This window comes from Bubalus bubalis, chromosome 17 (assembly GCF_019923935.1).
Source record: "Bubalus bubalis isolate 160015118507 breed Murrah chromosome 17, NDDB_SH_1, whole genome shotgun sequence".
NCBI lineage: Eukaryota > Metazoa > Chordata > Mammalia > Artiodactyla > Bovidae > Bubalus > Bubalus bubalis.
In genome coordinates, this window is record NC_059173.1 from 71729870 (window position 1) to 71756933 (window position 27064).

General features: G+C 36.9%; 2 protein-coding genes across 8 annotated transcripts in view; both read right to left on the bottom strand.

The window, feature by feature from the left end:
• Nucleotides 1–2818: 2818 nt before the first annotated feature.
• On the bottom strand, nucleotides 2819–20674 carry MSMO1 (methylsterol monooxygenase 1). Of its 2 annotated transcripts, none has more exons than XM_025268232.2 (6): nucleotides 20524–20674; nucleotides 16001–16286; nucleotides 9310–9458; nucleotides 8265–8391; nucleotides 6490–6644; nucleotides 2819–3790 (listed from the first exon to the last, which is right to left on the bottom strand). In XM_025268232.2, the coding sequence occupies exons 2-6, from the start codon at nucleotides 16253–16255 to the stop codon at nucleotides 3595–3597; spliced, it is 882 nt and encodes a 293-aa protein (XP_025124017.1). In that variant the 5' UTR covers nucleotides 16256–16286; nucleotides 20524–20674; the 3' UTR covers nucleotides 2819–3594. The 2 variants fall into 2 exon arrangements, with proteins under 2 accessions (XP_025124017.1, XP_025124016.1); XM_025268231.2 differs by having other exon boundaries at nucleotides 20452–20607.
• A 4387-nt stretch (nucleotides 20675–25061) lies between these two features.
• The window catches only part of KLHL2 (kelch like family member 2), a 164368-nt gene continuing 162365 nt past the window's right edge, over nucleotides 25062–27064 (bottom strand). For all 6 annotated transcript variants that reach the window (XM_006073200.3, XM_025268233.2, XM_025268236.2 and 3 more), the window contains one exon: nucleotides 25062–26175. In XM_006073200.3, coding sequence (XP_006073262.1) covers nucleotides 26147–26175 — 29 coding nt within the window. In that variant the 3' untranslated portion in view covers nucleotides 25062–26146. The remainder of the gene's footprint in view (nucleotides 26176–27064) is intronic.

Below are 27064 nucleotides of genomic sequence, written 5' to 3' on the forward strand. Positions count from 1 at the left end.
GAATGCACAGGTCATAGCAAACACCCTCTTCAAACAAACACAAGAGACGACTCTACACATGGACATCACCAGATGGGTCAATATTGAAATCACATCGATTATATTCTTTGCAGTTGAAGATGGAAATGTTCTATACAGTGGGCAAAAACAAGGCCTGGTACTGACTGTGGTTCAGATCATAAACTCTTTATTGCAAAATTCAGACTTAAATAAAGAACATATGGAAATCCACTAGGCCATTCAGATATGACCTACATCAAATCCTTTATAATTATATGGGGGAAGTGACAAAAAGATTCAAGGAATTAGATCTGAAAGACTGCCTGAAGAACTATGGATGGAGGTGAATAATATTGTACAGAAGGTGGTGACCTGAACCATCCCAAGAAAAAGAAATGCAAGAAAACAAAATGGTTGTCTGAGTAAGCGTTAAAAATAGCTGAGAAGAGATGTGAAAGGCAAAGGAGAAAGGGAAAGATAGACCCAACTGAATGCAGAGTTCCAGAGAATAGCAAGAAGAGATAAGAAAGCCTTCTTAAGTGAACAATGCAAAGAAACAGAAGAAAACAATAGAATGGGAAAGATGAGAGATCTCAAGAAAATTTGAGATACCAAGGGAACATTTCATGCAAAGATGGGCATGATAAAGGTAGAAATGCTAAGGACCTAACAGAAGCAGAAGAGATTAAGACGAGGTGGCAAGAATACACCAAAGTGAACAAAAAAGGTCTTAATGATCCAGATAACCACTATTGTGTGGCTACAAATCTAGAGCCAGACATCCTGGAATGTGAAGTCAAGTGGGCATTACTACCAACAAAGCTAGTGTGGGTGACTGAATTCCAGCTGAGCTATTTCAAATCCTAAGATGTTGCTCTTAAAGTGTTGTACTCAATATGTCAATAAATCTGGAAAACTCAGCAGTGGCCACAGGACTGGAAAAGGTCAGTTTTCATTACAATCTCAAAGAAGGGCAATGCCAGAGATTGTTTAAACTACCATACAATTGCACTCATTTCACATTCAAGGAAGATAAAGCTCAAAATCCTTCAAGCTAGGCTTCAACAGTATGTGAAACGAAAACTTCCAGATGTACAAACTGGCTTTAAAAAAGGCGGAAGAACCAGAGATCAAATTGTCAACAACTGTTGGATCATAGAAAAAGCAAGAGAATTCCAGAAAAACATCTACTTCCTTTTCATTGACTATGCCAAAGCCTTTGTGTGGATCACAACAAACCATGGAAAATTCTTCAAGATATGGGAATACCAGACCACCTGACCTGCCTCCTGAGAAATCTGTAGGCAGGTCAAGAAGCAAAAGAACTGGACATGGACCAACCAACTGGTTCAAAATTGGAAAAGGAGTACATTAGGTTGTATATTGCCACTCTACTTATTAACTTACGCGCAGAGTACATCATGTGCAGTGCCAGGCTGGATGAATCACAAGCTAGTATTAAGATTTCTGGGAGCAATATCAACAACCTCAGATATGTAGATAATACCAATTCAATGGCAGAAAGTGAAGAGAAACTAAAGAGCCTCCTGATGAAGATGAAAGAGGTGAGTGAAAAGGCTGGCTTAACTCAAATAACTTAATTCAAATAACTAAGATTATGGCATCCAGTCCCACAACTTCATGGCAAATACATGGGGAAACAATGGAAACAGTGACACTTTTATTTTCTTGGGTTTCAAAGTCACTCTGGACAGTGACTGTAGCCATGAAATTAAGACGCTTGTTCATTGGTATTAAAGTTATGACACACCAAGATAGCATATTAGAAAGCAGAGACATTACTTTGTGGACAAAGGTCCATCTAGTCAAGGCTATTGTTTTTCCAGTAGTTATGTATAGATGTGAGAGTTGAACCATAAAGAAGGCTGAGTGCTAAAGAAACAATGCTTTCGAACTGTGGTGTTGGAGAAGACTCTTGTGAGTCTTGGACAGCGAGGTCAAACTAGTCAATCCTAAAGGAAACCAACCCTGAATATTCATTAGAAGGACTGATGCTGAAGCTCCAATACTTTGGCCACATGATGTGAAGAGCTGACTCATTGGAAAAGACCTTGATGCTGGAAAAGACTGAAGGCGGGAGAAGGGAACAATAGAGGATGAGATGGTTGGATGGCATCATTTACTCAATGGACATGATTTGAGCAAACTCCATGAGATAATGAAGGGCAGGGAAGCCTGGCATGCCACAGTCCATGATGTTACAGAGTGGGATACGACTTAGCAACCAAACAACAGCCCGAGTCTCAGCTGTAACTTTCTCAGTCCTTATTTGAACCTCTTTATTGTATAAGTATTAAAAAAAAAACAAACAAACCGTGCATGTATGTGTGCTCAGTCATGTGACTCTTTGCGACCCCATGGACTGTAACCCACCTCACTATTCTGTCCATGGGATTTCCCAGGCAAGAGTACTGGAATGAGATGCCATTTCCTTTTCCTGGGGATCTCTCCAACCCAGGGATTGAACCCATGTCTTCTGCACTGGCAGGTGGATTCTTTCCACTGGGCTACCTACTTGAAATTAAGTCAGCCCTATAAAGTTTATCTCTATTCTTCCATCTGTATATTTTCTAAGTGGAGTAAAGAGCTGTTTCAATATCCTCCATTTTATTAGGTCAACAGAATTTCCCACAATAGCCTGATAAATACATGTTGAAACTGTTAAGTTTAAGAAATGAAGCATTTAAAAAGATAAAATTATTCCTTTTGTTACAAAACAATAATTTAGTGATGTTTATACTTTTCCTGATAAGAATAAATAAAAGGTGAAAAATGATGTTTTAAATTGGAAACAGAATAATCAAACAAAATCACCTTTATTTCAATAGCTGCAAGTGCAAATACAGCAAGCCAGTACACAGTTTCAGGACACTGCTTTAAGTACAAAGAAAACTTGATATACAAAAATGAAAGAGGAAATAGCAGAAATAAAGCTCGAGTTTTTTAAAAAGTTCAAGTACCCTGAAAACCTTTAGACTAAAATAGTCTTACATCAATTCATAAATGCCTTAATTTATAGATAACAGTGGTACATTGTAATCAAAAAGGACTTCCCAAAGAGTCATTTCAAACTGGTCAGCTCCAGATAAGAAATTCCTGGCAGTGGCTATTCTGGGATTCGCCATTCACTTGTACTGTACAGACTGGTATAGTTCAATCCATGGAATTTGATTTTTATGCAAATTCCAAAAAGGTAAATACCTTTTTGGTAAGTTCAATAGGAGGCCAACACCACTACCAAGAGTTCCTGAAATGGCCACTATATATTTAAAGGTTTAAAGACCAATTTTGGCTTCAGGCCCATGGTACAATGTTGGGGGAAAGACTTCAATTAATACTCCATTACTTAAATCCTTTTTGTAAGATTAGCAAAATGGCCCTTAAAGCTTCCTCAGGAAAACTGGTATTTAAACATATGAAAGCTCCCACTAGGAAATTAATTAAAAGTTGTTAATATTCTTTTTAATCACTTAGTGGCCAAGTCATATGTATATTTCTGCTCCCCAGAAGCAATGTTAGCTACTAGCTTCAATTCAGGAAATGCATATTTTCCAGAAGGTTTATATGAGATGCTTATTCAGTCTTTTTCTCAACTTTTTTCATCTTTTCATTGTAGGCATTAAATTGAGAGTCTGTTCCAAAAATTCTGTCCCACCATGTAAATGTTGAAGCATAGTTTCCAATGAAGTTCATGTGGTGGAAATCGTGATGCCGAGAACCAGCATAGAAAGGAATGAGGTTTAAAGGGTTGAGAGGAATGTCATAACCACTGAAATGAAAATGATAAAGATTATTAAGGAAGTAAGTACACCTTCAATAATTAACTTGTTCATTGACCATAATATGCTTGTTAACCATTCAAATAACATTCCACTGTACCTAAGTCACTTATTTCTGACATGTTTACAAAAGTTCACAGCAAATGGTACATACTCTAGAAACCACTTTCAGTAATTTAAAAAAACTTGAATAATTTATAGAGTATTAATGTAATATTAATATTTTAATATTAATATTACAATCAGGAGATGAAGGAACGATTATAGTAATGAATTCTTAGACACAGATTTTCATGAATTTTTTCTCTTTTAGAGGGATTTGTTTACCAAAGTTTGTGACACCCATACTACTACATATGTCTTTTAGGAAAAGTTATACAAAATTAGTACCAAGCATTACAAAGGTTAAATCTGAGGATTACTGTTTTGCAACTTCTTTTTAGAGTACCTGTCTTTGTTTCTAACTACAAGTCTAAAATCTGATATCTATAATTATACCAGTCTGAATCACCCCAATCCTTCCCTCCCTTGAGCAGGCTGAGAAGGAAGGAAATAGAAAGGAGCAATGGAAAGAAAGCAAGAAGGACACATCATCTACCACTTCTCTGCCTAAGACTGCTGCTGCTGCTAAGTCACTTCAGTCGTGTCTGACTTTGTGTGACCCCATAGACGGCTGCCCACCAGGCTCCCCCATCCCTGGGATTCTCCAGGCAAAAACACTGGAGTGGGTTGCCATTTCCTTCTCCAAAGGGTCATTACAGAAGAATAAAATAATTGCTGGCCTGAATTACACTATTTAACCAAATTTTTTATTAAAACCACAAATATATTTCTTTCAGCAGTGTTTCAGGAACATTAAACTTGCTTTTCAAGCAAGGCATGAAATCCAAAAGCCAGAAAAAAATAAAACTGATAGATTTTACTATATAAAAATTTAAAACTTCAGTACCACAAAAGAACCATCAAGAGTTAAAATTGAAATGACAGATGGGAGAGACAATATTTAAAACATATGTAACAGAGTTACCTACTTTGTAATTTCATGTAACAACCATGAAATTAAAAGACGCTTGCTCCTTGGAAGAAAAGCTATGACAAACCTAGACAGCATATTAAAAAGCAGAGACATTACTTTGCCAACTAAGGTCCACCTAGTCAAAGCTATGATTTTTCTAGTAGTTATGTATGGATATGAGTGTTGGACCATAAAGGAAGCTGAGCGCTGAAGAACTGATGCTTTTGAACTGAAGTGTTGGAGAAGACTCTTGAGAATCCTTTAGACTACAAGGAGATCAAACCAGTCAATCCTAAAAGAAATTAGTCCTGAATATTCAACGGAAGGACTGATGCTGAAGCTCCAATACTTTGGCCACCTGATTCAAGAACTGACTCCTTAGAAAAGATCCTGATGCTGGGAAAGATTGAAGGTAGGAGAAGGTGATGACAGAGGATGAGATGGTCAGATGGCATCACTGACTTGAGTTTGAGCAAGCTCTGGGAGTTGGTGATGGACAGAGAAGCCTGGTGTGCTGCAGTCCATGGGGTTGCAAAGAGTCAGACATGACTGAGAGAACAAACTGAACTGAACTGAACAAAGCTTACACGTGAACCAAAATGTTATAAGTCTCCCTGGTGGCTCAGGTGGTAAAGAATCTGCCTGCAATGCAGGAGAGACCTGGGTTCAATCTCTGTGTTGGGACGATTCCCTGGAGAAGGGAATGGCTACCCACTCCATCCCTCAGTATTCTTGCCTGGAGAATTTCATGGGCCGAGGAGACTGATGTGCTACACATCATGGGGTCACAAAGAGTAGGACACAACAGAGTGACTAACACTTTCACTTTTTTCATAATAGGCTATAAAACATATAATCTAACAAAAAGTAGGCAAGTGATATAAAAGCTAATTCAAAGAAAAAAATAACTGTTGTCAACAAGTACACAGGTGTGCAGCTTCACCAGTCCCTGGGGAATGCAGTTCACAACCCTGAAGGTTCCCTGCTCTCCTAATAACCAAGATTAATGAGACTGTAATGTCCAGGCTGGAAAAGGTATCAGAAGCAGGGAAAGCATTCTTGCAGGCTCCTGCTGGGCATGAAGAGGGGCCCTTTGGAGAGCAGTTTTGCAGCACTTCCAAAAATTTTGTTTCGTTTTCCCAAATAATACATGAATATAGTCTCACCATAAAAATGACAACAGTTATAGACAAGAATGCAAAAAAAAGTCTATTATTTGAATTTTTCCCCAATGATTATGTTCTCCTGTTTTCTTAAAAACAGTTAACATTAACAAGGTTTAACTTCTCTTACTATTAGTCTACTTAAAAAACATAATCTATGACAATGACTATGAGTGTGTAAAATGGGTGAAAGTGGTCAAAGGTATGAACTTCCAATTGTAAGATGACTAAGCCTTGGGCATGTAATGAAGAGCATAAAGGCTGAAGTCAACAGTCCTGTGAATTTGAAAGTTGCAAAGAGAGTAAATCTTAAAAGTTCTCATCACACACACACAAAAAATTATAACAATGTATAAAGATGGATCAGCAATACATATATCAAACCATTACACTGTATACCTAAAACACAATATGTCAATTACATCTCAATTAAAAAAAATAAGAAAGATAATCTATGACCATGAAGAAAGGATATTTTGATACCTCCTACCAAATAAAAACCAAACCTTACCTATGGACATCAATAGTCTCTATCAAACGAACAGCCACCCAGGCCCAAAGAAGAATAACATGATCACATAAAAGCATGATTCCAATGAAAAATCCAGTTCCAAGAATTATGGTTTCCAGAGGATGTGCATATTCAGCTTCCATTCCAAATGGAGCCTAAAATAAATAAGAATTGCTTAATATATTGTGATGGTTAATTTTATGCATCAACTTATCTAGGCCATGGTGCCCAGTTGCTTGGTCAAACACCAGTCTAGATTTGGTGTGAAGGTCTGTTTTAGATGTGATCAATATTTAATATTTAAATCGGTAAAGAGGATCCTCCATAATGCAGGTGGGCTTCATTCAATCAGCTAAAGGCCTTAAAAGCAAAGACTGAGGCTTCCCAAGGAAAGAAGGAATGCTCAAGACTACAGTACAGAAAACCTGTGTGCTTTCCAGCCTGTTGCACATAGGAATTCAGATCCAGGCCTGCAACATCAAGTCTCTCCTGCATTTCCAGTTAGCTGCCCTATAGATTTCAGATTTGCCAGCCCCCACAACTGCATGAGCCAGTTCCTTAAAATAAATTTGCGTGTATGTATCTCCTATTGATTCTTGGAAGAACCCTAATATACACACGTATTTTAAATTTATTTGTGCATATCATTTTATAAAACTATCCCTTCTATATGTTATGATAATACAGTCATCCCTCAGTATTCTAAAGGGATTGGTTTAAGGACCTCCATGAACACCAAACTTTAATAAAAAGGCAGTATTTGGCAGTATTTGCACATAACCTATGCACATCCTCCCATATACATCATCTACAGATTACTTACAAGACCTAATACAATATAAATGCTATGTAATTGTGTAATTGTTGTAAACACAATTTAAATGTTATGTAAATAGTTGCCCATTCAAGGCAAGTTCAGGTTTTGCCTTTAGGAACTTTCTGAAATTTTTTCCCCAAATATTTTCAATGAGGGTTTCCAGAGGATGTGCATATTTAGTTGGTTGAATTCACGGATTCAGAACCCGTGGATACTAAGGGTCAACTGTATATCTAGTCATACCTATATAAACATTAACAGTAATTCTCAATAAAGATATCTCTCTGTTTTTACCAAACATTAAAAGGCCTAGGGATGTCCTTAATATGATCTATTTTAATGGTTTGAGATAAAGGCATTAAAACAACTGGCTTGAATTCTACATTTGGTTTATGCACCTGAATTTGTTCTGTCAAGAAAGGGATATTTGATTTATCATATCAGGTTATCAGGATCAATGCAGAACATACCAACATAACAAATCTGACAAAGCTAACAACAAAGCAGTTCTGATTAAAAAAAAAAAAAAAAATCCCTGTTTTGTGGGAAGAAGTTAGTAATGAGGTGGAAAAGCATTAAAACTAAGTTGAAAATTGTTTTAAAAATTTAATGATTCAAGGTTTGTTGTTTTGGGGTCCCACTTAAATAATCATAACAGCATTAGAGCCTCCATCAAACTGCCAGGTACCCAGCTGTGTGAGTACAGTGCTCTGAACCAAAATACAAAAATGAATATTTTTCTTTCAAGCCTAAATTTACCACGAAATTAGGATACTAGAAAAAATCTGTAGAACTAGCTTTGTGTTCATGTTTATGTGTGTATGTATTCTAAACAATCATGCAAAGGAAAATGAAGTAAAGACATCACTGACAATTTTTTTTAAGTTCAGATTCTTTAAAAAAAATAACATTTTTGCCTCAAAGAGTAAAAAATATATTAAATATAATTTGAACATACCTGAAACTCATGATGAACTTTATGAATGTATTTATATATTCTTTTGTGATGTAAAAGCCTATGCAAGAAATAGTGCCAAGTATCCTCGATCACTGCACAGCCGAAACATCTTGCCAAAAGCATGTACCTTTAAGATGAAAATACTGTAATGAGGATAAAATAACTTACTAAAACAATCTAGACTTTTACCTAGGATCACTGCTGGACACTGCATAAAATCAAATACTATCTTGACTTAACTGGTTATATTGATCAACAAATTCTCAAAACAATACATATAGATACAAGCTAGATATATGATACCACCTGAAGAAGGGTTAAAGAAGCTGACCACCATACCAATTCTAATTCTATTAAAAAAAAAAAAAAAGTTATAAAATCAGAGCTAAGAAACAAAACTCAAAATTTCTAGGCAAAGAGTAACACTGATAAAGGACTTACTACTCATAATAGTAAAATCACTTTCTTCTGCCGAAGAGAAGCATGTAAGTGCAATGGGCAAAAGCATTTTATTTATATAGGAACAAATACACAAATTCTCTTATATGTTGCATATACAGTAATAGGAAAAGCACATATCTATATATTGTACATCTGTATTCAGGTTTCATCAGAACAGAAAGCTAGAATACAAAAATTATTTGAACATAAATATGCTCAGATAATATACATATATATATATATCTATGTGTGTGTGTGTCTATATGGACACAATTTTTCTAAACTTTACACTCATTTTTTTCTTTCATTTTAGACTTAAAATATATTTTTTCTTGCTATAAGCCTCTGTATCCTGTACATAATCATATAAAGGATGCCATGGAAACTTCTGATGTAAGAAACTCACCCTCCAATAAAGATATTAAAATATAGAAACACATAAAAATGGGAACATTTCAAGTTTCTACTATAGTTTTCTATATTTTATTTACTTCAAAGTTAAGAGCAAACATTAACCAAATGAAGAAAGAAGTTAATACTAAGGATATTTTAATTGGATGATAAACCATAACTAAGTATAAAAATCAAATCTTTATCTACATACCATCTTGGCATTGTTTCCCAATCATAGGGAATACTGAAATACTCTGTAAAATAATAAGTTCCACAAATCAATGGAAGCTGGATACAAAAGTGATTAAAGAGAAGCACTTTAAAACATTTCCACTGGTTTTTCCATGTTTCTGGTTTATCCTATGGAGAAAAAAATTAAAACGTTTAGTATTAGCCTCTGCTATCAGAAGTTTCACCTGAAAACTAAAAGTAAATTCTTAGCTTTTTCTCTAATGTCTATATGGGACCTGGAATTTATGTTATTTAATTAATCCTATGTTATGTAGATTCTGTATTATAATTGCTAATTTACAGTAACTAAGGCCCAGGAACTATAACAGTCACCCTCAACATTCTAAATTCTTTTTTTTTTTTTTTTACTTTTAAAATATTTTCCTTTAATCTAGACTTTTTAATCAGATAACTTCCAAACAGAGAATCTAAAAATTAGCTATTTGTGTCAGGATTTTCTCAGTTGCATAAGCAATGTCAAATTTGATTTTCATTCTTGTGAAACTAAGGTTTAAGGGTTCTCATTATTACTGTTGAGGATTTAACAAAAACCTAAACCAAAACCAAACTACCATTTAAAATAAAAACAACATACTAGAAAAATATACACTAGATATATAAAAGGCAAAGGGATAATACTACTAATATAAGAATTGTTATAAATCTGAGGAAAAAGAGAAATATTAGAAAAATGGCTGTGATTAATGGACAATCTAAAAAGGAAAAAAAAAAAACACAAAAACCTAGCAAACATAGATAAGAGAGTCTTACAGCTCTAATATTCAAAGAAATTTCAATTAAAATAATAGTAAAATTTTTTTACTAAGTACATTTCAGGCTAGAAAACAAGCAAAAAAAAAAAAAAAAGAAAATTCAGGACCTGTCTGCATCTGATTTCCAAAAGCCTGACTCTCTACAAGTTTTCAGTTTTTATGCTATTCCAATACTTGAGTTATTTAAACTCCCTTCTCTCCTGTGGCTCAGAATTCCCCCTCCATGGATGCATCATCATGGTGTTATATGAAACTACAGAACAATATGCAACTATTAAACAAAACAAGATAGGTCTGCCTGTACTGACGTGAAAAGATAAATGTCAGGCAGTTTTAAGCAAACAAGGCAAATTACAGATTAGTATACATATTATGAGCCTGTATTTTGTTAAAAAAAAAAAAAAAAGAAGAATAAAAATAAATACTATTAAATGAATTTCTATGCTTACATGTACAGAAAATAGTTGGAAAAAATACACCCAACTACAAAAAATTTGTAAGGCATGGGTAAGTGAGTGAGTGAGTGAAGTCGCTCAGTTGTGTCCGACTCTTTGCTACCCCGTGGACTGTACCCCCAGGCTCCTCTGTCCATGGGATTCTCCAGGCAAGAATACTGGAGTGGGCTGCCATTTCCTTCTCCAGGTCTAAATTCTTGACAACTATTATCACTACTATAAACAGATGAAGAAATTGTCAAAACTCAGGCCCAGGCATAATGGTCCGAATGATCGTTAAGTAACACTACAGAGCAAACCAAAGCAACACTACAGAATAAGTAAGTCTTATTTTTGCTGCCCACAGATCATTTACTTTTATCAGGAATTCCAGAGATGAAGATGTGTGTCATGCTATAATCACAGCTGAGTTCTCCCAATTGCTGAGGGAGCTACACACACAGCATTGAAAGCCTTACTACAAAGGCAGGCAACACCATTCAGTGGTTTTCATTCCCAGAAATAAGTGCATTTTTCTTCATACACATTGACAGAATTAGAAACTCTGAGCTGAAAGAACTCCAGAAACAAATGTGTTCGGTGATTCCCAAAGAATGGGAACAGATGAAGTTCACAGATTAAAGTCAAATGAGGAAGTGATCAATGTAGAGAAATGTTCACAAAACCCCATCAGGATTATCAACTTGCTCAGCAAGCCATAAAGAAAAGTGAGTATGTATTCAATTCAAAGGGCTGTACTTAGTTAAGAAGTGCTTTTGGCTTTACAAAAAGATAGTAAATAATACACTGTCATTGCTCTTTTAAATGTCCTTACTCCTAAATTCAGAAATCTGCAATGGAAACCACTGACCTCAGCAGAGGCCCAGAGGTCAACCATCTTGCCCAGGATCACACAGGCAGTTATTAGCAGAACTTGTGACTAACTAAAATCTAGGGTTTCAGTATTGTTTCTGAAATTCTTTAGAAGAGCTTCCTTCCCTGACAAAAAAGGAAGAGTTCAACTGGTAATCAGAGTTGGTTCTAACCTCAGGGTATCTGTGAAGCTCACATCTCAGTCTCAACAATGAAATGAAGGAATTAGGCAAGATTACTTTATAATTGTCTATTTCTGCTCTGAGCATGATCTGACCTTTCTCCTCTGAACTTCCAGTCTGTGACTGGGGACAAAATAAATGAAAGATTCTGGCTTGGGTGGGAAAAGCCACTCTTTTCCCCAAAGAACTATGTTTAAGGAACTGGTGATACCTTGGCTAGAATCTAACACTGATGTCAGTTATAACTAAAAAGAAATCACATGGTTTACTATTTATGAGGGTCACAGATTTCAGAAAGAATGTTTTTAATGTATAAATCCTTGAGGAAAGTTCCTAGAGAATTATTAAGATGTATGACATAAAAAAAAAAAAATCCTGCAAGGTCCATTTCTTTACTTTCACAGAAGTGAATATCACCCTTCCCCCCAGCAGGCATGTACATTACCTGTCTATTCTATTTCAAAGCAGAACTTTTGGTGTTGCTCCACCAGTGTCAGTGTTTCAGGGTATCTGCCTTCAAAATGCATAAATCTGTAATTAACTTATACTGACTTACTGGCTTGTTTTTAAATCCCTTTATATTGTGAAAACTTATATTGATTAATCTTGAGTTAATTTTATTATCAAAAAATCTCAAAGCAGGGGCTTTAATGGTTGCAAAACTCAAGAAACATATGCTAACAACAGACTTGAAGGCTTTCGATCTCTGTTTATAAGTTACTAGTTGTAAACTAGATTATTGCTTGTCCTTTCTTTTGTCACATTTTTCTTGGAGTCTTCATAAAATCTTAACTGAAACAGGCCTTTCTCTCTGAAAAAGTTACCACCTCTGACCAGTGAGTCAACTGTAGAGGGCAGAAGGCAGAGAGGGATAGTTTGGCCTGGACAGTCAGTCATACAATCAACCAATCAGCCCCATAAATAATGCAGTGGGTGACCCACTGCAGTCCGAATTCCAAACATGCATGAGAACTTAAGACACTCAAACACAATTCTGCCTTTCAAAGCAGGCCTTTTTATAAAAAGCATTTTGGAAATGTTGTGTCCTTTATTTACAGTAACAGGATACTCTTCTTTAGGCCACAGCCCTTTTAATTCCTCCCTTTACTCTTTGTTCTTCCCTCCTTTGACCTGGAGTCTATAAGCAGCTGGCTCCATGCAGTATCCCCAGAAAGGATCAATGTTAATAGTTGCATAAAGTGAGACTCACCAGGAGAGGCTACAAAGTGAAGAGACTGATTACAGAGGATGTGTGTACTGACTGCCATCAGACATGAACTCAATGAGTGCAACCAGTCTGCTTTAGATGAACATTCCCAAAATGCCTACTTTACATCAGGACTGTGTGCCTGAGTCTGAGTTTGGCATCACTTTTTGAAAAAAGTTAATAGTAAGCATTAGAGACTATTATAGGTTTACTAAGTGTTGATAAATTCTTTCTTTCTCTAACAATATGGTACAGACTCCTTCCTGAGAACTGTGTCAAACTCTTTAGTTAAAAGAGTTCATTATTTTCCCTATGTTTAAACCTGAGAAGATGTACCATGTATGCAAGCTCTCAAGAAACACTTAGTGTACTGAAGCAAATACTGAGAAGTTAGGAACATCATCATTTTTGGGAAGATGACATGAATGCTGCAGAAATACCATGCTATATTTAGAATAAAAACAAAATCTTAACAGTCTTGATCAAAGTCTTAACATATTAACAACATTGAAGAGTTGAGACATCAAGGATTGTAGTGAACTGCAAAATAATACTCACGAATCCCCATAAGATTCCCTTCTAGCTTATTCAAAAATTATAATTTACATATGATAAAACTTCTCCATAAAGTGAGTATAATGGGAGCATATCTCAACATAATAAAGGCCACAGATGATAAGTCCACAGCTAACATAGTCAATGGTGAAAACCTGAAAACATTTCCTGTAAGATCAGGAACAAGATAAGGATGCCCACTTTTATTCAACATAGTACTGGAAGTCTTAGACACAACAATAGGACAAGAAAAAGAAACAAAAGGAATCCAAATTGTAAAGGAAGAAGTAAAACTGTCACTGTTTGCAGATGACATGAAAAATCCTAAAAAGACCACCAGAAAACTACCAGAGTTTATCAATGAATTTGGTAAAGCTGTTGGATACAAAATTAATATATAGAACTCTATCAATAGATTTTTATACACTAACAATGAAATTAAGGAAACAATCCCATTTACCATTTCAGCAAAAAGAATACCATACCTAGTAATAAACCTACCTAAAGAGATGAATGATCTGTACTCAGAAAACTCTTAAGACACGGATGAAAGAAACACAAATGGATAACACAAATGGAAAGATACATCATGTTCTTAGATTGGAAGAACTGTTATATTGAATTGAATTATTATTAAAATGACCACACTGTCCAAGATAATCTGTATAGTCAATACAATCCCTATCAAAACAACACTGGCTTTTTTTTTAGAACTGGGACAAATAATTTTAGTATTTGTATGGGAACACCATAAAACTCATAGAAGACAACACAACAATACCTTTTTAGATCTGTCTCCTAAAGCAAAGGAAACAAAAGCAAAAATGAACAAAAGGGACCTAATTAAACTTTAAAGCATGTTTTTCACAGCAAAGGAAACTCCTGACAACAAAGGCAACTATTGAATGGGACAAAATATTTGCAAGTTATTTAATTTGCAAGACTGATTAGGGATTAATATCTAAAACATAAAAACAGCTCATATAATTTGATATAAAAATGAGCATAAGACTTGAACAGACATTTTCCCCAAAGACATACAGATGGCCAATACACACATGAAAAAATACTCAACATCACAAATCATTAAGGAAATGCAAATAAAAATTCCAATGAGATATCACCTCACACCTGTCAGAATGGCTATTATCAAAAGACTACAAATACAAATGTTGGTGAGGATGTGAAGAAAAGGGAACCTCGGTACACAGTTGGCATGAATGTAAACTGGTACAGATACTGTGGACAGTATGGAGGTTCCTCAAAAGACTAAAAATAGAATTATCTTATGACCCAATAATTCCACTCCTGGGTATATATCTGAAAAAAAACAAAAAAAAACTAATTAGGAAAGATACATGCACACCATACATTCATACCAGCATGCTTTACAATGGCCAAGATATGGAAGCAATCTAAGTGTCCATCAACAGATGAATGGTGGAAGAAGATGGGGTATATATACACAAAAGACTGACTACTCAGCCATTAAAAAGAATGAAATTTTGCCATTTGCAACAACGTGGATAGACCTGGAAGGTATTATACTAAGTGAAATAAGTCAGAGAAAGACAAATATGTATGTTATCACTTAGATGTAAGAAAAAAACCCAAACAAATGAATAAAACAAGACATAGATTCAGATATAGAGAACAAACTAGAGGTTATAACCAGCAGGGAGAGAGAAGAGGGAAGGAGTGAGATAGAGGTAGGAGATTAAGAAGCACAAACTACTACATATAAAATAGTTAAGTAACAAGGCTATTACTTCCTTGTTACTTCCCTGTTATTTGTTATTTTCCTTGTTAGCTTCCCTGGTGGCTCAGATGGTAAAGGATCCACCTGCAATATGGGAGATCTTTGGGTTGGGAGGATCCCCTGGAAGAGGGCATGGCAACCCATTCCAGTATTCTTGCCTGGAGAATACTCATGGACAGAGGAGCCTCAAAGGCTACAGTCCATGGGGTTGCAAAGAGTTGGACACAACTGAGTGATTAAGCACAGCAAAAAAGGATAGCATAGGGAATATAGCCAGTATTTCATAATAATGTTAAGTGGAGCATAATGTACAAAAATTCTGAATCGCAATGCTGTACATCTGAAACTAATTTATTGTATATCAACTATAACTCAACAAAAATTTCTTTTAATGAAAACTTATAAACTCAAATTAGATAAACATCACATCTATTGAAGGCACAATTCAACCAATTCTTTCTGAAACCTTATCAGCAATGACCTAGGGTTGTGCTGTGTAATACGGTAGCAACTAGAAATGTGGTGAACATTTTAAATACACCTAGTCTTAACTGAGATGAGCTGAAATTAGTGTAAACTATACACTAAATTTTGAACACTTATTGTAAGAATAAGAACACAATATATCCTATTAAATACTTTTTAATTTTGATTACTTACTGAAATATAATTGAGATTTACTGGATTAAACTAAATACATTGTGAACATTATTCCCCCCCTTTTGTTACTTTTTAATATATTCTAGTAGGAAATTATGTATGTGGCTTAATTACATGTCTATTGGACAGCCCTGAGGTACAGTCTATTTTCAGTTACAAATTATATTTACTTTAAAAATATTCAACAAGACTAATGATAATACTCCAATGTAAGTCCATTATACTCACCTTTTGAATTTTGTACTTTTTCATGTAAGGTATAAATTGAAACAAAAATCCAGGTAAACAGAACAAGAAATAAAGGACCTCATGAACTATGAGAGATCCCCATGTTGCAATCTGGAACTTTGTATAATTATTCAACATATAGTTCCAAGCATTTTTAAATGGTTCCTGCAGAGGATTCTCAGGCAAAAGTGAATCTACATATTCCACAGCCAAAGATGCTGAACTAAAGACGCTGATACTTTCATTTGTTGCCATTTTTCAAATCTTTGCAGACAGCTTTATTATTCTGTAAATATAAATAAATAAGTAAATAAGCAAGCTAAACAACAAAATTATAAGATAACAGTTTTTAAAATGCTTCTGATTAATTTTTAAATTGCTAAAGGAGTGCCAATCTCTCAGGTCATCCTAAACCCGTGATTAAAAACACCAGTCTACAGGATGTCATCACCGCCTCCATTTGTAGATAGGATTTAAAAGCCACATGTTAACGTTCAAGAGCAGCATCTAAAGAATAGTGGATAAGAAATTTCAAGCCATCTTTAAGAAGATTTATCCGTGTGGTCTCCCAGGAAAAACTTGTAATTTCAAAGAGCAATAGATGGGTTGAAAAGTATCACTTAAGAACTTATTTAGAAAAAGTCTGCCAAATATGACTACATAAATACTAAATATTTATAATTGGGAATAAAAAGACAACCATAAATAAAGTCAAAGATCAAACAACAAACTGGAAAAATATTTCCAAGAATTATGACAAAGGGCTACAATGAGTGCTTTAGAAAAAGCCTAAAAACCCAATAGAAAAATGACAGACTACTCACAGAAAGATCACAGAAAAATACATGCAAATACTAAGCAAATAAACAGCTCAGTTCGACTCAAATAGGAAATGCATCCTAAAACAAAAATTTAGTTTCACAGTGCGCCTAGCAGTAACAGTTTGGGGAAACCAGCACCACTGTACATTGTTGATGGGAGGATTAGTTTATTCTTTAAGGAAAAAAACTACAGTATTTATTACAATTCAAAATGAATACACCTTTTGATCCAGCAATTTTCTCACTTAAGTACACAAAGATGAGCACACTAAGACTGAAGGAAGCGTTGCTCACAATAGCAAAAACAAAGAAAAATACGGCAAGATGTTAGGGCCATCAACAAGAAATGAATTAAATAAATTCTATCAGGTCCTTCCCAAGACACTGCCACCTAGGAGGAAGATCTACATATTCTACATGGAAAGACATCTAAGTGAAATAGCAAGTTGCAGAATGTATAGGAAGAGCCTCACCTATGTTTTTGTGAAAAGGTTATGTCTTTATCTATGCACTTTATACATATATACATAGGAGAAACACACAAACAGAAAATGTACAGAAAATGCATATGCATACATGGTAGGGAGGGGTTATGAAGAGGAGAAAAAAATTTACTTTCCATTTTATACTTCTTATAATTTTAATTTTTTCATGAGTATGTTTTACTTATAAATAACCTTAATAGGCCACCAAATCAAAAAACAGAGAAACTTATGAAGAATGTCACTTTCCTAAAAATATTTACTGATGTCCCTAGTTTATTATGATGGGTCACTCTAAAAATAAATATATTAAGCCTCAAAAGCATTCTTAATATTGTTTAAAATGCTCCTTTGTCCTCGTGCACCACCCCATAACCCACTCAACTATGGCCAACCCTTCAATAACACAGCTTTGAACTGTGCAGGCAGGTCCACTTAGACTTAGGTTTTTTTCAAAAAACAAATTGGAAAAACTTGGAGAGATTTGTGACAATTTGAAAAAAACTCACAGATAAAGTGCATAGCCTAGAAATATAAAAAAAAAATAAAGTTAGGTATGTCTTGAATGCATAATATATGAAACTGTGAAAGTGTTAGTCTCTCAGTCATGTCTGATTCTTTGTGATCCCATGGACTGTAGTGTGCCAGCATCCTCTGTCCATGGAATTCTCTAAGCAAGAATCCTGGAATGGGCAGTCATTCCCTTCTCCAGGGGATCTTCCCAACCCAGGGATCAAACCTGGGTCTCTTCCACTGCAGGCGGATTCCAAATCTAATAATGTTGAATCAACACCACTTACTAGCTGTGAGATCTTGAGCAAGTTAAGTAACTTCTCTAAGCCTCAGTTTTATTATTTGCAAAATGTAAAGAATAATAACAGTAAGTAGATAATGGGAATCTTTTCATGATGTACATGTATATCAAATTACCACAATGTACATTTTGCTAACAGAACCTCACTAAAGTTGAAAAAATAAGGAATAACAATTATAGTTCTTCTAAAGAGTCCAAGAAATGATACATGTGAAGTACTTATGTTGAGGTGACACATAAGCTAAAAGAAGCTAACAATTATTAAGCGCTTTATATACACCAGTAGCTTCTAAGAGTGTCAAATGCTCTCTCTATAGTATAGACTTTACTCCTTACCACAGCTTCAAGGTAGGCACTTTTATTATTTTCATTTTACAGACAAAAACTGAGGTTTAGAAAGATTAAGTAACTTTCCCAAATTACAAAACACTAAGTGGGGGAGTCTGTGCTCTCATCCATTGTATCATACTGTGATCCTAAATAATAAAGCACACAATAAATAGTATAGTAAAAGGGGAATAATTCTCAAAGTTCACCCAAGCCTCCTGAAAGAGTATTCCATATAGGCTGTCTTCATTTTCAGATTTCACATCCATTCTCTAGCAATTAAAATCAGTTTTGTATTCTAATCAATGCACTGAATTTACTCTTACTAAATAAAATCATTAAGTTTCCCAGCTGCCAGAACCAACAAAAATATTTTGGAGTTTATTTTATCTGGCCCTTATGGAAAATTTGATACTTCTCATCTTGATATACCTGCCTTTCTCGCTTCTTGGGATTCACATGTATTCACTCTGATTTAACATGTGGTACTATTTGTGGCCACTGCACTTCCTGCTGCTCTCACCCTTGATAAATAACTATGATTTATTCAAATGATAAAATAAATATTATTTATTCAAATCATAAAATCTAGGGAGGAATACAAAGAAGTAACAAGACTGTCACAACATCTGTGATTAGAACAGTAAGAGGTTGGAAATATAAAACAGAGAGGCCCAGGGAACAGATCCTAGAGAAAAAGGCATGTAAACTCAAACCTGGAGTGTGGAGGGAAGGCAGTTAAATCTAATTTAACTAGATTAAAAGAGAGTAAAGTAGGCCGGATGGGGTCGATGGGTGGTTTTGAGCAGAAGACATATCAGTTCTAGAGACTCAACCAGGAGATAAGAAAGGATACAGCACTTTCCCATTTAGTATGTCTGTGGTACAGCTTTTGAGAAAGAAAGGCTCAAGAATTGAGGCTGAACAGTTTCCCAGAGATGCTTGATTTACCCCTTCCAACTATTCTAGATTGTCAGGAGTGATCATATCTATTCCCTGTTGTGAGAATATGCTGATAATCCTCTCTCTCTCTAAAACCCCAGGTTCTGATTATCCAAAAGTATACTGGCCATCTCCAATTTAGGCAGTTTGGAGGCATGGCAAAGTCAACATGTCCCAAAATTCGGCCCCTACTACTTGCAGCCCTGCCCACATACTCCATCCCGACTACTTTAACTTGGTGAACTGATGCCACTACCTAGTCATCTAGGACAGAATATTCCGGATCTCTATCTCTGCTGCCTGGATAGCACTTCCCAACTTAGAAACAACTGGTTTAATTAACACTCAGGACTTTACTCTCTAGATTTAAGGGAGAGAAACGGATACACTACTGCCAACTGAACAAAAGCAAAAAATAGGTACTAAGGAAGAGAGGAGAGGGGAAATAACGAGAGAATTTTCTTTCTTTTTTTCATCCTTGCACAACTCGATTGACTTGAGGTAGACTCAGAAAAAAAGAAATGTAGTTGCCTGTGTATCACCGCCCCCCCCCCTCCCCGAAACTTTGAAGTTTCCCTGTCTCTGAGACCTGCCAGCAGTGCCTGGCCTTTGCCCGGCCGGGACGCCTGGCACCTCCAAGTGCGCCCTTCTTAAACCCTCCCTCTAAAACACGACGCCAGCATTCATGCAAACAGCAGACAGGGTTCAGCCCTTCTGCAGACCCTTACAGTGTGAAGGAGCGCCTCCCCACAGATGAACACCTGGGCCTCTGCTCTCCTTTACTCTCAGCTTTTCGCCCCCACACTCCGTACTGACACACCAAGGCCTCCGACTGTCCTCCGCTTCGGGCCTCTCTGGCCACGAAATAGCATCTCTTGCTGGAATAGCCCTCTGCCCAATTGCTATTCATCCTTTAGAACCCTCCCAGGACGCCCTTCCCACCCGCGCGCCCCGCCGCGCATACAAACAGATCTTGCTTCTTCCTTTTGTAGAATTCTGGTCACTCTGTGCTGTGACCACTGCCTGGTTCCGACATTAAGAGATTTCACTCGTTTTCACCCATACCTGCCGCCAGGCCGTCCGTCCCGGCCTCTGTATGCGGGAGCCAACCGAGGCCACTCCACCCCAGTCCCTCACCTTGCGCGCCACCCAGTCTGCAGCCGCTGCGTCCAGAGCTGCGCTAGGCGCTGCCACTCGGGAGTCGACCGGCTCCTCCGCTGTTATTGGCTTGCATGGGCTGCGTTCCGCCTTCTGAGAGCCGTGATTGGCCTACGCAGCTGCCGGCATCGTGTGACTCGTGCGAACGCGGCACTGGAAGCGCGGCCATTGGCTGCTCAGATGGAGTGAGGATCGTGAGAGCTAGGCGTCCGGCCAGTAGCTGGTCCGCCAGCCGGGCTAGGCCGACGCAAGGCCTGAGGCGTCGCCTAGCAACCTCAGCCCCGCCCAGCACTCGCGGCCCCTTCCAGGAGCATGCGCACTCGGGGAGTTTGCTGGCGCGCCGGCCCTAAAATCTTTACTATGAGCTGTATTCACTGGCGCCCCTTTAATGCTGTTGCCCCTAAAGTTTAGACCTATTTCTCGTCCCAACCCCAGCGTCCTTTGATAACCCCTGTATGTACGTGGGAAATGGGGAACTCCAAATGCAGCGCGATTCCTGTTTGAGGACGGGAAGCCAAGAGTCGGAGGTTTAGAAGAGACGACGCGCAGCAGTTGGTTTCCCTGCCAGGGTCGGCTGCCTCGCCCCTACGGGGATGCAGAGGTGTGCACGGATGGGGGTAATCCACGAAATTTAGCTTTCGCTTAAGAGAGCCTTTTAAAATTGGCACAAGGGCACTACTCGCTCTCGTTTAAGGCACTTTCTATGGAGGACTTTGTGCAAACGGGACGCTGTCGCTTCTCATGGCTGTGATCAGACTGACTCTCATGCCTGACAGGCCAGGTGCCATCTGCTTTAGGAAATCCCTCAACCCATTCATCTAACTGTCCCATGTATTTGACACCCACGTTCTTTGTAAAGTATCACGACAGAAAAGTCATATCAAATGGATAGAAATGGGATCTGTCCCTTGCGTGCTCAGAGCTCTGTCTTCAGGAGGCCTGTGGTATCCTGGGGTAGATGCTGTGTCTCCCTTCAGGACTGAAGCAGGCCTTCAGTAACCGAGTATGGGTAAAGCCATTTTCCCATGAAGCATTTTTCTTCCCAGGGGGAGTATAAAGGCCCAGACCCGCAACCTAATTTAGGATTCCTTTGATTGGCCAGCTTAGCTCCAGACCACCACTACCCACAGTCCCAGTGACTGAGGTTGTGGGTGTAACTGGAAAGCAGCCTATTCTTCCCTTTGCCTAAACATGCTGCACTCTGTTAAGGGAGGATTAAGAGCATATGCCATGGGGTGAGACCTACCAAGCTTTGCCACTTATTAGCAGTGTGCTCTTAGATAATTTACTTCTCAAAATTTTATCCAGTACTTATTAAAGTGGGTATTGTAATAGTTTATGACAATAAATGTGACTATGTATGTAAGCCCTTTGCACAGTATCTGGATTACAGGAAGTGCTCAGTAATACTAAGTCGGTTATTATCCCTGACTTAGAGTCCTACTTACTACATTTAGTTCAGTTCAGTCGCTCAGTCGTGTCCGACTCTTTGTGACCCCATGAATAGCAGCACGCCAGGCCTCCCTGTCCATCACCAACTCCTGGAGTTCACTCAGACTCACATCCATAGAGTCAGTGATGCCATCCAGCCATCTCATCCTCTGTTGTCCCCTTCTCCTCCTGCCCCCAATCCCTCCCAGCATCAGGGTCTTTTCCAATGAGTCAACACTTCGCAGGAGGTGGCCAAAGTACTGGAGTTTCAGCTTTAGCATCATTCCTTCCAAAGAAATCCCAGGGCTGATCTCCTTCAGAATGGACCGGTTGGATCGGCTTGCAGTCCAAGGGACTCTGAGTTTGAGCTAATTCCAGGACATGTGGAGGAGTGCTGATAGAGACAAGCCTGGTGTGCTGCAGTCCAGGGGGTCTCAAAAGAGTCAGATACAATTTAACTACTGAACAACAACATGGAGGGTCTTTGGTATTTCAAGTACACTACTATCCATCATTTCTTTCAAACTCCACAATAACCTTGTAAGTGATACACTTTCATTGTTTTTTTTTGTTGTTGTTGTTATTATTCAGTTGTGTCCACTTCTTTGGATCACAGAGAAAGCAAGGGAATTCCAGAAAAACATCTGTTTCACCGTCTACACTAAAACTTTTGACTGTGTGGATCACAACAAACTGTGGAAAATTCTTGAAAGAGATAGGAGTACCAGTCCACCTTACCTGTCTCCTGAGAAACCTGTATGCGGATTAAGAGGCAATAGTTAGAACCGGACATGGAACAGACTGGTTCAAAACTGGGAAAGGAGTATAACATGGCTATATATTATCACCCTGCTTATTTAACTTATATGCAGAGTCCATCATGCCAAATGCCAGGCTGGATGAATCACAGTCTGGAATCAAGACTGCTGGAAGAAATATCAACAACCTCAGATATGCAGATGATACCACTCTAATGGCAGAAAGTGAAGAGGAACTACAGAGCCTCTTGAGGGTGAAAGAGGACAGTGAAGAAGCTGGTCTGAAACTCAACATTAAAAAAAACTAAGATACAGATACTTATGTTGCCATTTTAGAGAACACAAAATAAGGGTCAGAGGTTAAGAAATGTGTTTGAAGTTACAATTAGCAACTGACAGAAAAGTTAATTGCTCAGTTGTTGGGACTCTTTTGTGACCCCACAGACTGTAGCCTGCCAGGCTCCTTTGTCCATGGAATTTTCCAGGTAAGAACACTGAAGTGGGTTGCCTTTCCCTTCTCCAGGGGATCTTCCCCACCCAGGGATTGAACCCAGGTCTCCTGCATTGCAGGCAGTTTCTTTACCATTTGAGCCACCAGAAGAGCCAGTAACTGAAAGAAGGGGATGCAAACTCAGAGCCATCTGATTCCTATGCCCATGAGCCCTGCAACACTTACACTGCTTTTTTTCCCTTTAGAATTGTGAAGCCAGAATTAGAATGCCAGAAACTTGATTCAAAGTGTGATTCTACAGTACCATCTAGCCTTCTCTCCGAAATCCGACAGTCAGCCATATAAACCAGTAGGAGGGAATCTGTTCAACAAACTGAAACAACAGGCAGGCTAATACATTATATTACTATGTACTATGCTAACTCATCTACAGCTGAGATTATAAATACATGGGCCCTCAGGCTATCTTTAGGGATGGTAATAAAAACCTGGAATCATATACCAGAGTTCATGGGAAGGGAAGTGAAAATATACACATCATTTATCTAAACCCAAATCATCACTGCTTTTAGTTACGAAGGTGCAGAGTCAAGTGGAGCAAGGAGCAGAGTTGCTTTAAAATGTATTTTCATGGAACTAGCCTTGAACTCTGCTCATATCTGGTGGTTCTCCTGGCAGGATAAGACTTCTGACCTGTTTTCTGGACAATAATCAAACAAGCCAGGAACACTTGTATAAGCTTGAAGAGAACAAAACAAGATGTTTCAAACTGGAGAGATAAAGACTGGCATGGAGGGGAGGGCAATAAATTCAAATCCTTTGAAATCAAGAGTTAGGAATCTAGTTACTAAACCTTGGCAAACTGTTTTATGGTATAGCTGTAGAGCTTATTAAATCTTTAAGGAGAGAAAAGATAAAGAGGTATCTGACATGCCAAGTATTTAGAACTTTGTCACCCTAGTAGATTGTATTTTAAGAAAAGCTTTAAAAATTTTTCGATAAATCGTTAATTGACTAATTCATGGAATATTAGTGTTTGGAAGTGATCAGGAGAGATGACGACTCTTTTTTTGGTGCCACTGTCTGAAGTACTTAACAGTGCTCCAAGTTCATTAGATCCTCAACATGTTTGTTGACTATGGATGTGCATGGAGCAACACTAATGCAGAAATTTATTTTCATAAGGTGAGCACAGGCTTTTGTTTTTCCTAATTATTTATAATTCCACTTACAATGGAAAATTCAACTAAATTGGTAATAAAATAAAGGTGGTTCTATGTTTAAATGCGACTCTATTAACTAAACAGAACTTTCATCACAGGTATAATTCTCTCCTCTTATTGACTGTTCTGGCAAGAGCTCAGGTCTACTACCTTCTAAATCCCTGAGGAACAGCCACCATATCCCATCACCCCATCCCATCTCCTCCTCCTGTGTTCAGCACCTCAGGTATCCACCCAACTTCCCTATGTCCATTTCCTCAATTCCTTCTATTTGGTATCAAAACCACAATTTATTTCTCAGTTGTGTCAGAGTAGATATTTTTTCTTTGGCTTCCTTTTGATTCAGTGCTATTTCTTTTACTTTTGTTTTGTGTCCTGCCCATATTAGGGAGAGAACACTATGAAAACTTTAAGTTTTACCAATCCTTGGGAGATGTTCTCCTTGATAATTAAGGTAGTTTTTTATTGGAGAACAGTTTTCAGTGTCTTTAGTTCAGTGACTTAACTGACTTGCCTTGTAGGTTTCTTTGACAACAAATTTTAAATACTGATTTATGAAGTAGAAAATGCAAATTTTATAAAAGAATACAAGAAGTGAACAGGCAACTTTCTTAATAACGAACTAGATAAAAATCAAGGACAATGTGAAACAAATAATATACAAACTTTTATTCAAAGTTAATTCAATAAAGACATATTTTGGTCATTTTGAAGGTGAGATTAATTGAAGATCTCAGAAAAATTATCTGATCAATGCATATGGCTACTCACAGAAAGTTCTCTCCTCTGTTAATAGCAGCTAAATTTATACACACAGAAAAAATTCTTAAGAGCATGCAAATTCAGTTGAATTCCATACATTCATTATATTCATCAAAAACCTGCAATAATGTTCATGCCAAAGTGTTAAGAAAAAAAATTTGAAATTCACACCAAAACATGACCAATATTAAACCAAAGAAAATAATAAATAAGCATAATTTATATTTTATTTTAAAAAGTTTGGCATCACACAAGTATTCAAGTGTGTTACACCATGTTCATTCCTCAGAAGTGGCATTTTAAAGTGTTAAGCATTGTTAAATATCAAAAAATACAACTCTGTTTTACAATGTAGTACTGGCATAATTCAAAGTACTGTGCCAATTATAAATAGTATAATCAAGTTTCAAACATCTTTTCAAACATATTTAAAGGAAAGCATATAGACACACATTTATATGCATACAATTTATTATACTCATGTAATCAAACATATTTTATAAAAGCAAATGGTTTTATCCCTCAACTAGTTTATATACTTACACAGAGTTTAATACCTGTTCAAAGATTTTCAGTTCCTGTGCATACAGATTTTCAGAAGAAGGAATAAAGATGAAATTTAATTTTACAAGAACACATATTACTTTATCCCCCTTCACAAAATAATCCATAGTTATTCAAGGTTGATAACTACTCTTTGTGAAAGCAACTGTTGTCCAAAGACCACAGAATAATACTGCAATCCAAGTTTCTTATTAAAATTCAGTCAGCTGCTGCTCACTGCAGAAAAAGCCTACACGGTGCATCTACCAAAAATAATCTTCAGTATCTGAGGCCTAGAGAGGCAGATGATCTTATCCTCTGCAGAGACTTAACGTGCAGCTACAAGTGGAGAAGTGCTAGACTCTCAGTCACTTCAGAAGTACTTGTTGAAGTCTGCTTCTCATGTGTAAATGCGCCGAAAATGTCCTTTAGGCTCATAATGGTTTATCAATAACTGTGACCCCTGAACAAAGAAACAAAGAAAGAAAACTGAAGTCACAGGAAGCATTCTCTGAGAATATCTTGAATATTTTTATGTTATAACTTAAGTGACAAGGACTGAACAGATCATGATGTTTCAAAATCTCTAAGAAACTTTAATATTACTATCATTTTAATCTAAATGACAATGAAATCTTTGTTTAAAAATTATGTACCAAAACTATGTCAGACTATTTAATCCAGAACTCATCTTTTGCTCTTCACAGTTATATAATGAAGGGAAAACAATTTTACTCAAGAAATACTAAGATCCACCTAATACTAAAAGGGACACAAAGAAACTTGTGAGAGTGATGAATATTCATTATCTTGATTGTGGTGATGGTTTCATACATATGTCAAAACTAATAAAATTGTACACTTTAAATATAAGCTATTTATTCTATATCAGTTATATCTCACTAAAGCTGTTTTAAAAAATTTTACATAATTTTGATGCATGCTATCCTGGAAGCTTACTGTATATAGTTCTATTACATGTTGTTTTGGATGATACATAAATAACAGTGATGGTTAATTAGTATAAATTTATTTTTTCTCCAGTAGTAAATCAGTATTAGAATGTTACTGAAACATTCTAATATTTAAGGCAATATAAATATAGATACCAGAAAATTCATATGCAATAGTTTTAACGACTCATATTATAAAAGAGTATTACCATTTTTCTTATGAAGAGAATGGACCAAAATGATTATTTTATAATTCAATCAGTGCTGTGCTTAAAAAAAATTACTCTGTAGCCTCACCATAATACCATCACATGGAGCCCTGCAAAGGGAGATTTCTTTTAGCATGAGTGACGAGTTGCTCAGTCACGTCTTGACCCTTTGAGACCCTTTAGACTATAG